We start from the raw sequence: 13463 nt of genomic DNA on the forward strand, positions 1-13463 counted from the left end.
AAACCATCTGATTTATGCTTCAAATCTAAGTGATGAGAATATGTTCATAAGGATTCTTGTTCTCAAGACAAGTTATCTAAAGAAAATATAAAGGAGCAGAAGGAAGACACCTCTATCAACATAGGAACATGGGGTCAGAACAGTAAAAAGGCAACTCGATCCTAGGCACAGCAGAAATAGATTACAGTATTAGCCACCTTGGTTTGGGGCCAATTTGGGAGGGAAAGTCTTATACCCTATGGTGAATGACCAGCAGGGCTCACCCTACATGAGGCTCCTAGAAGAGCAGCTGCCTTGGCTAGGGTTCAACTGGCAAAGTTAGTCTTATTGACCTATTGTAGCTACATAGACCTTTATTTTCCTTATGTGGAGAGAAAGGTTGAGGGACTGGAAGCCTAGAGATACACTAAAGATAGAGGACACACAGACCAGGGACTATGTGTAGAAGGAGAACAAAGAGTCAGGGGGAGTCTGGAATTTGAAAACTCGTGGGGTGGGGCAGGAGTAAGGAGGGGGAGGCAAGAGGTTTGGGAAACGGTATTCTAGTAAAGATGAAAAGGTTTATACGGAGGTACAAATGTCAGAATTCCCATCTTGACTAGATAGGAAATGGCGAAATTGTTTCTTGCACCCCAACCACATCTGTGATGAAATAAAAGTAACACTTATTTTGGAGAAACATTTATTGTAAGGGTATCAAATTTGGGTACCCAGATAAATGCCTTTACAGTGTGTAGCACACATACAATTCTTTGCTGGATTTACGCTACAGATCTCAGTGAAGAAGAATCAGTTTATTAGAAACAGACTTCAGTGAAAATAACTTGCTCGTGAGAAATTCTGCTGTTCTAAAAAGTTTACATATAGGCCAGAGGAGTTAGAACTTTATGAATACAATCATGTTCATAAAATGGGCCTTCTTGGAATCGAGTATTCAACAACAAGTTGTTCTTACAATTTTGTAAGCAAATAGCCTGGATAAAAACTTCTTCAGAGTATCTGTGAGTGAACATAACCGGTGAGCTGAAGAACACTTGACAGATTGAAAAAAAAAAAAGATTTAACTTTTGGAGAATTCAGGGAAGTTACCAAATACAGACAATTGCAAAGTACAGTAAATTGCCCAAAATGGAAACCCCAAAATAAAGGTGTGCCACCTTAGGTAGCTTTAAATGCCTGACAAAATCGTATCTGTATTTAACGGGTTTTTAAATGAAAAGTCAGAGGAAGCTCTCTGAGAATCACATAGCGTGGGCAAACCAAATAACGGAATTTTATTCTGGTTTGGATTTCCTTTCTCAAGAAAAAAGATGAGTTTATTCTTACCAAGATGCTAGCTAACATTTATTTATGAGGTTATTAGAAAAAGCTAAAGCCTATATTAGTCATCGATTAAGTTCAGAGTTTGCTTATTTTCTACATTACTTTCAAACAACTACAGATGCTAATTACTCTAACTCTAGCAAGAACTTGCAGTGGGGAATCTTTTTAAAAAGTATAAGCAAGACACACAAAGAAAGCATAACAAATCAGGCTTCTGATTATGACAGCATGATTTAATTAGAAGTCACATTGGAGTAAAATGTAAATTGAAAAGCCCCCACTTCAGGAACATGTGACTTCTTGTACTTGGAGATCTTCACTGCTGACAGATTTTTGTCTCAAGAATAAATTCGTTGGGAAAGTGTCTAATCTTGAGGCATTGTTCAGCAGAACGCTTCTGAAAGCCTGTGTGAAAATAAACAAAGTTGAACATTTAATTAGGAAAATATACATTCAAAGTATTTTCTCTCCAAAAAGAATTCACCAGAGGAATTCAATGCCATTACAGAGTAGTAATCATTAAGTCATTTGGGATAGCTGGAAGCAAGATACAAGCATTTCCCACTTTATCTGTGTTGAATCACAGAAACTTTGAGCTGAAAGGGACCTTAGTCCAACCCACTCATTTTAAAAACAATACGAAGTAACTTGTCCAAAGTCACGAAACACAGCCAGGAATAGCACCCAATTCTCCTGACTCGGGTTCTTTCCAATACACCACATGACCTTCCCTCAGATGTCTGAGGTCCTTCCAGCTCTAAACATTCTGATTGTAAATATTCAAACCAAATCTCATGGACATAAAAAACCAATTGCAATCTGGGACCGTGGACTCATTTAATTCATTCTTTAAGATGTATTATGACTGTACTTCTCCAAAACACACAGGGAAAAGAAAATCTAAGCTAGTAAGGGCTGAAAAGTCTTCTAGTGTGCACCTTTGATGGCATTTTTCAGCCCGCTTAAGGACCAGAACTAAACTGAAACCGATTACCATCATGTGACTTTGTTCTACTTCAATACTGCACAGTCAAGATTGGTGTCACGTATAGAGAAGGGCAAAAAGATAAAGGTTAGTTAAAGCTCAGACTAGAGACCCAGCCATTTTCAATCAACGTGGGCTGCATGATTAGATGTAAAAATTGAATTTGGTGCATTTCACCCATTTCTACTAACACTCCCCTTCCTCTGAGCAAGGGTACTGCCCACTGGATGACAAAAGTCACTCAATCAGCTCTATGAGATGAGAACTTATTTTGGCTTCCTTTAGGACGCCAAGGGACAACGCCTCAATTTTCAAAAAAAAAAAAAAAAAAGGTTAAGGAGAGAACCTTCCCCCTATTAGCTGGTGAGCTGGATGGCAATTCCTGGCACAGGTTGAGAGAATATTATTAAAAGGACGATTTAGAAGCATTATGGAAAGTGTGCAGAGATCACTAAGAGCATAATTTTGTCAAGAAGAAGCAGATTTCAAGAACTGAGAGATAACAGTGTGCCTAGATTTAGCAACATCCTGTCCTTGTGGGCACGGAGAGATGTAGGCTATATGCTGGGACAGAGAGGGGACTTGGAATCAAAGCCAGTAAACAGTCCTGAATGGGGTCATGTCACCTGGGAGGGGAAAGTCTCTAGCGGGGAGACAACAAATGTTTTAACATTTATAGTCAATTGTTGCTTGTTTACTTATAAAAGTATAAAGTATATATAAAAGTATAAAAGTATAAAAAATGTATACTTATAAAAGTGGAAGCTGGCAAAAAGCTAATCTAGCTGATTTAGATAACAGCCAGGATGGAGATAATATAGAAGGGTGGGGCCGACTATTGGGAAGAAAAAGATAAAACTCAGGCTTGGGCTAAGAAAAAAATCAAGCCAACAAATAAATAAGATGTGACTAGCCATGTGAACTTTTGAAGGGTTTTCGTCAACTACAAACTTGACATTTATGTCAACAGAGTCACCACGGCAGTCATCCAAAAAGCCACCTAGAAGAGGCAGGGGAAGGGACAGCCAGACGACACGATAGTTACGTCCCATTACTATGAAAAGGGACCATGTGGAAACAGGGTTCGACTTGTTCTGCTTGGCCCCAGAAAACAGAACTGGCTGAAGTTGCAGAGGGAAAGAATTAAACTCAATGTAGGAAAAAACCTTCTTAATAATCAAAGCTATCCAGAAGTCGAATGGGCTGCCTTTGGAGGCAGTGGATTCATTTCTAAGCTGAGTTCTTCAGGCAGACTGGATTGGCCATTTGTCTCAGAGATGCCGTAGAGGCAAGTTCTGTTCAGATACAGGTTAGGTGAGACGGCCTCTGCCCTCCCAGCTCAGATTCTGTGATGCTACATGTGAAGACTCCTGGTAGGCCCTGACAGAGGTGAAGCCATTATAAGACACAGGTTTTGCTCCCAAGGAAGGAATTGCTAGAAATGAGGCATGAAACGATACAAGGCACTAAGTGATAGAGACATACCGAGAGGCGCTGCAGAAGAAAAAGAAAGATTATTTGGGGTTAGGGAGGTTAACTGAAGCCTCCTAGAGGAAAGGGGCTTGGCCCTGGGATTTGAAGCTTGCACGTGAATTCAACATATGGAAAAGGGGAAGGGGCAGAGAACATATAACTCAGGGCCTGAATTCCAAACAAAAGTTTCTTCAACAGGTAAAAAAATCATTGATCAAACGACCCAAAAAATAGATTGTGTTTAGGGCTGTGTCCAAGAACAGAGTTATTCCAGGATACTTAAGAAACTCTTTAAATTTGGCTTTTCTTTTTCTGGGGGTGGGACAGGACCGGGACAAGGCAGGGCGAGGCGAGTAGAGGTGGGAGAATGAACTGTTAAAGTATGATTTCACTAAACAATGACATAGTATGGCAAAATTTTCACTCTACTTTGGAATTCCATAAAGCCCCCTTTTAAGCTGAAACTGGAGGAAAGTGCAAAAAGGACTAATTAAACTGTTAAATGCTTCTGGTAAAATTCTGGCATGTACACCACAAGTATGAATGTGGCAGTCTCTAACAACAGTTCCTGCTCCTTTCCCCCTCTATTTTCCTGGACACAGGAGTTCCTAGCTTCCAAGGTCTACGACCACCCACCCACCACATATTCTCACAGAATTCTCTGTAATCTTTGCCACCACTGGAAACTGAGGCCTCTTTTTTTTTCATGCCAGCTGAATGGCCCATGAAACTGTACTGCCGTGGAACTATTTTAAAATAAAACAAACTGAAAAAGCCCAAACCACACTCAAAAAAGTATTTCCCATAAATAGGAAACCCAATGATTTGGAGGGAGGGGAAGAGCTGCTATTGATGTGGTAGCAATGCTTTCACTTTCTGAGCCCTTGAGCAGACTTACCATGGGGGCTAGCTTCAATTGAGTCACTGTAACTTCTTCCTGGACCCTAGGAAAATTGCTATGACATGCCGAGCCCAAATGTGAACAGAGGAAGAAACTGGTTAATTGGACAAAACGTGAATGGCAGCAAAAGGAGCTGTGACACAAAAAAGAAATACCTACCGGTTATCGACTCTCGGCGCCGGAGTCTAAAAGTTTTCTTCCCTCCACAAATCTGATAGATGAAGATGCCCAGATCAGAAACATCCTCGATTTCTTCAGCAGCAACCAGTTCTTCGCGCACCAAATAAGTCTGGGGCAGGTAGGATCCAGTCTAGGAGAGGAAAACAAACAACCGACCAACCTCAGGATGGTGAATTCCTGAAGGCATCCTCCATTTATACTCTCCCCATAATGGAAATCAGCTCATAAGTGCGATTAGATCATTAAGATCTAATTTAGATTAGATCTAATTATTAGATAGAATAAACATTATCACAGGAATTGGTCTAAATACACCAGGACCCCTTTCATAAACCGTTAGATCTCATCTAGAACGTGAAGCCTATCATGCCCCTCAAAATGTAAAGGCTTCTGAAAGAAGCCTGAGATGACACAGCTTACACAGTATCACCACTCTTTGGGGGATTCCACATAGCCAGCACAGGCAGTCCCTGACTTGTGAGCACAACGTACATGTAGCCAAGCCCAATGGATGAACAATGGGACGATCCTGTTTCCAGTTCTTACCACTTAAGGATATCTTGTCTTTTGTGGGTACACATTCGATTTGGGGAGAGGAACTGTTTGACTGGAGACACAGGTCAGTCAGTTTGGTAAGGGTTATCACCACATTAGCTGGTCTGACTGGGGGAGAGAAAGCACGTGTCCCTTGGGACAGACTAGGACAAGATCAAGGAACTCACATCTTGTCGGGCTGGCAGTACAAATGCTACCGGAGGTCCATGGTACATAAGGAATGAGAGCAGAGAATGGCTACTGAAGTTGTACTTTGAGAGAGGGGGAACGTGAAGGTTAAAGGAGATGGGAGACATATTCCTGCCCTCCATAGTTTTAACTCAGAATGCATTTCCCTCTAGAAAACAAGGTTATAAAATGGTGGTTTTAGGACGAGATAATTCAGGTCCACTGTGGATGAAATAAGCTATTGTGAGTTGACCTGGGAAGCTAGCTGCCATTTATAACCCTGTTTCTATGGAGAAAACGTGTTGAGGGTTCCAAACAGACGTCTAAACAAAATGTCAGGAACACAACCTATTGTTTTTGGATGCCTTCCGTTTTTACACCATAGTCATTTCCGGATATACTGCATATCTCCCTCTCTGCACTGCCACCATCCCACCCCCACCCCACCCCTTGTAACAAAGACACAATTAAGCAAAGCCAACAGACACAGTCACTGAGCCTGCTAGTATACATAAAATCATACACCCATAGCACACCACCTTTCTACCCAAAAAGTCCTCTGGAATGGAGATGGGTCACTGTAGTCAATCCAAGTACAGCCGCCTTTCAGTCTTGCCATTTACATTATTGCCCCATTTTGGCCATCACTCTCTTGATTCTGCATCAGTTCATACACAAGTCTTCCCAGGTTTCTCTGAATTCCTCATATTCCATTACACTTTATATAATAGTTTGATTGGGCATTTCCAAAAAGATGAACGCCCATTTTGTTCCTAGGGTTTTGGGGGGTCCTTGCAACCACAAAGTGCTGCTTTGAATCTTTCACTAGTAGACAATTAAAATCATTCCTTAAAAGTAGTCTTATTCTCTTAAGTAGATGAGCCTCGCTCCCTGACAGAACGCTTATTTGCTTGGCGAAGTCTTTGGAGAGTACAGAGGTAAACTTAAGGCTAAGGGAAGGGAGCGGATTCTAAATTAGCGGAGGGTATCCAAAGTCATGGGGTTTTGTTCGGCTCTCGGTTTGGGCACGCCCTCCTTTGGAATAGAGCTATATGTTTCTAGGTTACTGTTTTTACTTACTGCTTGTCCCACCTGAAGTCGCTTTTGTGAATTCTCATGAAAATATTGTTCATTGACTGGCATAATATCCCTAAACTGGGCTAAATTCAGGCCTGCTGAATGGTAGGTCTGTCCAAGGTTCCAGCAGTCAGAGGGGAGCTGTACATTCAATCTAGATATACTTCAGTAATATCTGTTGCCCAAAGTACCAGCCACCAGGTCCTTTTCGGGAGGGCTGGATTGGCCAAAGGTTGATAGATGCCATGTATGTGATTTGGTGAGTTAGTAGCCTCTTGGGGCCAGAAGGGACCAAAACGGTCCGAGTCTGGCTTCCGTCCTCTATGGGAAGCCTCCCATCAGCTTTATCTTCTTTCTCAACCAAAAGGACCTTTACGGGCTAACTGACTCCTTTTCTTCTAAAACCCTAACAAATCTTGGCTTCAGGTATTTAGTCTCTGCCTTACTGTCTTTTTCCTTCTCAAGTTTGTGGCATTTGGTAGATGTGGGACTGTGGCTATGTTCTACATTAAAGCATGCAGCCCTCCAGATCACAGGACAGGCATGGTTAAAGCATGGGCCCCAGAATTTCTAAACTGTCCCCAAATATTGGGAGGAGGAATCAAAGAGTGAACACACTGCTCTGCATATGTTTGCACTTCATTATTGTCAGGCCTTTCACTCTGATGGATCGTTAATTCTCCCCCTTTAAATAGACTCTAGCAAAGGGCACAAGCATTTAGGGGCAGGGAACAAGAAGGAGAGCATGTAGAAATTCTCTGGAGTCTACAGACAGGGAGGGGACGGGAAGAGGTCCAGACCACAGCCCTAGTCCCTTGAAGTAAAAAGAAAAAAAAATCTGAGGCTAGTAGGTCAAGCTTAAGGATAATTGTGGAAAACTATGTACTATCTCCATGAGTCTGTGTGCCTACAGCCAATCCAAACAGTGAGTTACTGCCTTCTGCAGAACAGAGACAGTATGTTTCCTGTAATAGCAAAATCTAGGACTTTAGCTTTGGAGACAGAGAAGTAGGTTTCCCTCTGTGACATGCTGATACAATGGAAAGAATACTGGGAGTTGGGAGCCGGACGTTTTAGTTCTAGCCCCGCCACTCGTTGGAAGGTCTCTGTTTCCTTGTGTGCCTTAGTTTGCCTCTAAAATGAGAGCCTTGGACTTCTGGATCTCTACGATCCCTTCCAGTTCTGCTGTTTGACCACTATTCCAAAGTATTATGTAGGCTCATCAAGTAAGAGAGCTTTTGATCGTTGTCCATTAAAAAGCACACTCTTTTATAATGACTGCTATCTATCTGCAAAGGAAAACCTACCAAGCATGGTGCCTGCACACATTGGTCCTCTTTTATCATGGCCTATACCCAAGAAACCAATTTGTGGCTCTTGCTATTACAGCCATCGATGTTTTTTACTTTTATGTCAGGTCCATGACCTGTATGGAATCTTGTCTCTAAAAGAGCCTCCCCTTTGATTTTGGGGGGAGGAAACTCATACTTTCTCTTTTAGAATCCATGCTAAGAATCAGTTCCAAGGCAGAGGAGCGGTAAGGGCTAGGCAATTGGGGTTAAGTGACTTGCCCAGGGTCACACGGCTAGGAAATGTCTGAGACCAGATTGGAACCCAGGATCTCCCTTCTCCAGGTCTGGCTCTCTATCCGCTAAGCTACCTAGCTGGCTTCCCTCTGATTTCTCTAGACCTGGCTTGCCTGTCTGTCATTGCTATCAATCTCCTGTCACTCTTTCAAAAGACACGATGGTCTTTGCAAAGGTATTTTCACCTCTTTTTGTCGGTTAGCCGGTACCTAGTTATGTGTGTCTATATACACTTTGAAGGCACAGTCATCATTATTTATTCATTCCTGGGATTAGTAAAGCCACTGATTTCTGCTACAGTTCTTAATCTAAGGAAATGAAAGACCTAAGAGAAACAGAGCCCATGAGTTGGATGCTGGGCCCCATGTTCTGTCATTTCTTATGGCTGATTAGGCCAGACCCTCATCCACACCAAAAAGGCAATCTGGGGAAGACAGTAATACCACCTGCTACTGAAAGGGGCAAAGTCTACGGCTTGCCTATTGCAGTCAAAGACATAACTCATAAAGGCCCTGGAATTGATGCCAAACCTGCTGAAATCTTTAAGCAGCAGGGAAAACACTACACTGATATATAGGATGGCCTGAAGAAATATCATCAAGATTTCAGAGACGCCGTTAGCGTTAAGGTTAGCGAACTCACCCCAACAATAATTTTGGGCGTAGCTGTGACTAGAAAGATCTGGCCAGAATCTTTTTGGATTGGCTACCAAACATGAGCATTCTTGGAATGGTGATGTACAGCCAAACACACAACACAATTAAAGTGAAATGTAGAGCATACCAGATACAGGAAAAATATTGGGAACATAAAGACACTTATAGCAATTAGACTTTGCAGAAACACCAGATGCCATTAGCACGCTTAACTTGTGCTACGTATAGACCGAATAAGTTTGGCTACTCAAGACTAAAGGTAGGCTTGGTTGTGTCTGTCAAGAGTCATGACTGCCTCATCTCATTTGTTCCCTATCAACAAATGAAGCAATGTCTGCTTGCAGGTGAGGCCCAATCTCTATGTGGCTCGTGGCCACAATACAAGAACAATAATCATATAGCCAATTCATGAACTGTTCATTTCTATTGCCAAACATCTTTTAAGCCCCTCCGTCTAAATAAGCACTGTTAGCATATGAGAAGAGTGCAGAGTTTGGCTCCCTGGTAAGAAAACTTGTGAAATTCAAGCATGTTTTTATTCCCAATGGAATAAAACCAAGGCAGCAGCAGGCCTTAAACAGTTAGCTTTGGCAATAGGCTCAATGAAAACCCAATTCATGAATTAACTGAAGTGAAATCTTCAGTTACGAAGCCATTCTAGAAAGAAAAGTGCTTTCTATACATTGTGCCATTTGATCCCCATAACAACCCTATGGGGTAGATGGTGCAAGTAGTATTAGCCTGCTTTTATAGCTGAGGAAATTGAAGCTCAGAGAGATTCTGACTGCCCAAGACCACAAGGCTACTGAGTGGCAGAGGAGGGACCTCAGAAACCAGGTCTTCTGATGTCGACTGCGGGGGTCTTTCTACTATACACTTGTATCTCTGTATGGTAGAAATCATCGATTTCATAAGGATGAGTTGGTGCTACAGACATGTTCTGGAATCCAAAAACTTACAGAAAATCTAAGTCTCTTCTGCACGTCATTTTAAAATTTCCACTAAAGTCCAGTGACTGACCACTGCTGGGAAAGCACTGTAGGTGGTATTTACTCAGGGAATAAGATTTCCAAAATAGGCCCCGGGGAGCACAAGTAGTCCATTATGTATTCCTGATAACATGAACGTTCATCGCAATGAATCAACAATTTGGGGAAGATGAACTTCGAGCAAAAGAGAAGATTGGGGGCAGGGGAGGGCAGTAGTGGCCCTGACAAAGACAAAGGTCAAACTTTGGGGAGTTTTAGCTTGCTGGGGAAGCAGCGAGTAGAACTGTGGGAGTTCTGTGACCCGGGGAGCTGACAAAGCTCGATTCTTAGTCTACCTGCTCTGCCATTACCTATGTCATCTTGGGCAAGTCAGTTTATGCTCTCTGGGGTTCTCGCTTCCCTTCATACAGAAGATTAGAGAGTTGGACTAGATGATTTCTAAGAAGGTCCTTTCCAGCTCAGGTAATCTATCGTAAGAAGAGCCTATTTCACGTCACTTGGTATTTCATCTCACTCGTGTAGCTCAATGAGATTCTAATGGAAACCACTATTTTAGAGAGAAGTTAAAAAATGATCTCAAGAGACCATGTTAGAAATCATGTCTCTGATCTAATCTATTTTCTCAGGATCTCTTACCATGTTTCCAAATAAAAATGGTGACACATCAATTTGAAACTATACTTACACCAAAACTTCTATCCAAAAAGTACATACCGAGAGTTTGGCAAAGAGGTCCATAAGATTTCTTGGAGGCATAACAATGGAAGTATTGAGAGGGATTACATAGCAGTTGCCGAGCTGCAGGTCTAGGTAAGCAGTCAGAAGCTATTGAAAAAGTTAGTCATGATCAATATAATGATGCATCAGAGTGCTGACAATGAAATTTCTGTCATTATAACTAAACAGCTACAGCCTAAGTTAACTAATCTGTGGGTCAAGGTAAAACATTCAAATTGCTGGTGAAACCGGGAGGACATATCTCTTAATCGACAAGCTCAGAGTGATTTAGGAAATGTTAGGGGGAGAAAAAAAGAGCCAGCGACAATTTCAGGTCACTGGGGCAACATTCTTCCAGTGCCAAAGCCTGGAAGCATCTTTGACTCCTTCCTTTTCTTTAACATCCCCGTCAACCCTTCTAAATTGTCATGAATTCCTAGGGAGTCTCCTTTCCGATCTTTTCTCTGGTATTTTTTAAAAAAACTCCATTCTGGAGTCTTCATCGCCACCTCCCTCCCACGTGCAGCAATCCTTTCCTGACTCTTCCACCAAAGTACTGCTCTGAGGGCTCGCTGGGGCACAAAGGTGTCCCTGGGTTCTTCAAGGGTATGCTAGCAACATTCAGGGTCTAGCAGCTTCTATCAAGAAGGAAAGGCTTCAAGAAGAGACCCAACAATGTTACCTGAGAATCAGCTGAGAATCACTAGGTTCTAAGAGGACCATTACTAAGAGAAGGTCAGCTACCAGGTGACGAATATTGTTTTGGTCACGGCAACCACGGGACCTTTGCCGTGTGTAAGGAGTGAAGGAGTTGTGATCTGGGTCAGTGGAGAAGCACCCACGCCAATGAGCTAGGTTTGTTTTTTTCAAACAACAAGAGCGGCTTCCTAACTGGCCTTGTTATTTCCAGTCCCGCCCCCCCAAGTCATCTAGTATCTCCTTGTCAGCTGCATCCCCCTATGTCCTTTTCATACCATTCCCTTGCTTAAAGGCCTACAGTGGTTCAAGTTAAAACCTGCCTGTGATTCAAGGTGCTCCATCAACTGCCTCATCCTACCTTGTTTCTCACTATCAGATACAGAGCCTCTTGTTTAACCTGGGCTTAATGATATGCTGGGCATGCACTTTATTCGCAAAACTCGTTTTTTACTGTGATTTTTTGCTCACAGAATCTTCTCTGCCTATAATGTCCTGTCTGCCAAGGTAGATTCTATCCTTCCTTGAGGTAGTGGTTAAAACCTAAACGAACACCAAACCTGAAAATCACCTGTCCCTTATTTTGTTCTTCCGTATTATTTAGTATTCCCTTATTCACACATTGTTGTGAATCTTTCTCCAGCTATTGCAGAGATCTTGAAAGTGAACTAAAACCAGTGGAACGTGTGTGGCTCCCTCCTTGGTTTCTAGTAAAAGTCTCACCTGGCTTTCTAGTTGTAAAAATGAGAACTTCAAATCCGGTCTCCCTTCATTTTTTAGGAGGTCTAGCTTTGTCCTTAGAGTGTCACGTGAGAGATTACAAAAAGCTGTCTAGTGGCTATTGGAAAATGTTCTGTTTTCCTGAAAGGACTTGGGCTAAAATATCTAGGCAAAGTCAAGCTAAAATTTATTTCTGTAGATTTTAGTCCTGAGCTCTCAGTCTGCTGCAAAAAGAACATTTTAGGAGCAATGAGAAACAACCTACTATGTGAACTCGGTGAAAAAGATATCAATGATTACCAGGGAACAAAGCAAAGGCAGCTAGTCTTGGAGTAAATGATGAATATTTAACTTACTCTATCAAAATCATGAACAATAGCAGCAGGATCACTATCAGAGAATTTGGGAACAGGAACGTCAATGATGGCTATGTTTTCATCCTCGCGAATATCGGCTTCCTCAGAAATAGGGAGGAAATAGGGCTCAGTTTCACCATCCAGACCATTATCATCGTTTTCGAAATAACACATTTCTCCACGGAATACTCTATGCTAAAAATAGAAAGGGGAAAAAAAACTCCAACATTTTAAATTTAAAACAGTGAAAAGTTAGAATTGCTCCTCACACTTCCAACTCCTAAAAGTTCTCTTAGGCCTCACGAGGCATTGTCTTCACATTCGGCACAAATCAATTTTATGGCAGTCGACTGGAATACTATTCTTAAATTTCACAATGATGTTATAATGAAACTTTATGGAGAAACTACAAGTTGCTCTTAGAGTTGTATAGAAGTTTTACTTTTTAAGTGTCCTTCAACATAAGTGCTACTAAAACAAAACAAAAGCTTTAACCAGCTAAGCTTTAAGAAACCAAAATGACTTTACCCTTGGCATGAAATATTTATAAATGCAAGCTCCACCAACAATTACGCCTGTTAAAATGAACGCAAGACCCAGGAGGGTCAGCAAGCATCTTCCGGATGAGTTGTCATGTGTCAGGATTTCAAGTTCCTGCGAAAAGAGGGGCATAAAATATCGCGTTAAGACTTAAAGGATGCGATGCAAGATTTAAATTTAATTCTAAATTATAATTTCTATATAAATTACACATCACAATTTAAAGTAAACCTTTTCTTTCCGCAAAGATTTGCAAAATGTAGGTGTCAAGTTATTGTCACGTCACAGAGCCTTGGATTCAAATTAAAACTGCCATATTTAACTTATGTACAATGTTATAACTGCCTAGTTAATTTTAAAAAAAAATCACAGAATTTCACAAGTCTCCAAATAAATGTCAGGGAGAAAAAAAATCCATTCAGGAAAGCACCCGGGCATTTTAAGAGTCTTTTGGAGAAGAGGAAAGAGTCTATTGCATTAATGGTGTTGCTGCCATATTGCACACTTCATAAAATCTACCCCAAGTCTGTGTAAACTGTTT

At 41.6% G+C, this 13463-nt stretch overlaps 1 protein-coding gene across 2 annotated transcripts; it reads right to left on the reverse strand.

Moving 5' to 3' along the window:
• Nucleotides 1–1535: 1535 nt before the first annotated feature.
• Nucleotides 1536–13192, reverse strand: ITM2A (integral membrane protein 2A). 2 transcript variants are annotated; one of them, XM_044682514.1, is made up of 5 exons: nt 12911–13192; nt 12383–12577; nt 10608–10718; nt 4842–4992; nt 1536–1728 (listed from the first exon to the last, which is right to left on the reverse strand). In XM_044682514.1, exons 1-5 carry the CDS (start codon nt 13052–13054, stop codon nt 1640–1642), a joined length of 690 nt encoding a protein of 229 aa, XP_044538449.1. In that variant the 5' UTR covers nt 13055–13192; the 3' UTR covers nt 1536–1639. The 2 variants fall into 2 exon arrangements, with proteins under 2 accessions (XP_044538449.1, XP_044538450.1); XM_044682515.1 differs by lacking the exon at nt 10608–10718 and having other exon boundaries at nt 12911–13187.
• Nucleotides 13193–13463: the final 271 nt, after the last annotated feature.

This window comes from Gracilinanus agilis, chromosome X (genome assembly GCF_016433145.1).
Source record: "Gracilinanus agilis isolate LMUSP501 chromosome X, AgileGrace, whole genome shotgun sequence".
Classification (NCBI taxonomy): Eukaryota; Metazoa; Chordata; class Mammalia; order Didelphimorphia; family Didelphidae; genus Gracilinanus; species Gracilinanus agilis.

Coding starts and splice junctions, on each gene's coding strand:
- ITM2A (XM_044682514.1), bottom strand. CDS start 13,054: ATGCCCCTCTTTTCGCAGGAACTTGAAATCCTGACACATGACAACTCA. Junction 10,719..12,382: donor TTGTTCATGATTTTGATAGA/GTAAGTTAAATA, acceptor CTTTTTCAATAG/CTTCTGACTGCTTACCTAGA. Junction 1,729..4,841: donor GCGCCGAGAGTCGATAACCG/GTAGGTATTTCT, acceptor ATTTTCACACAG/GCTTTCAGAAGCGTTCTGCT.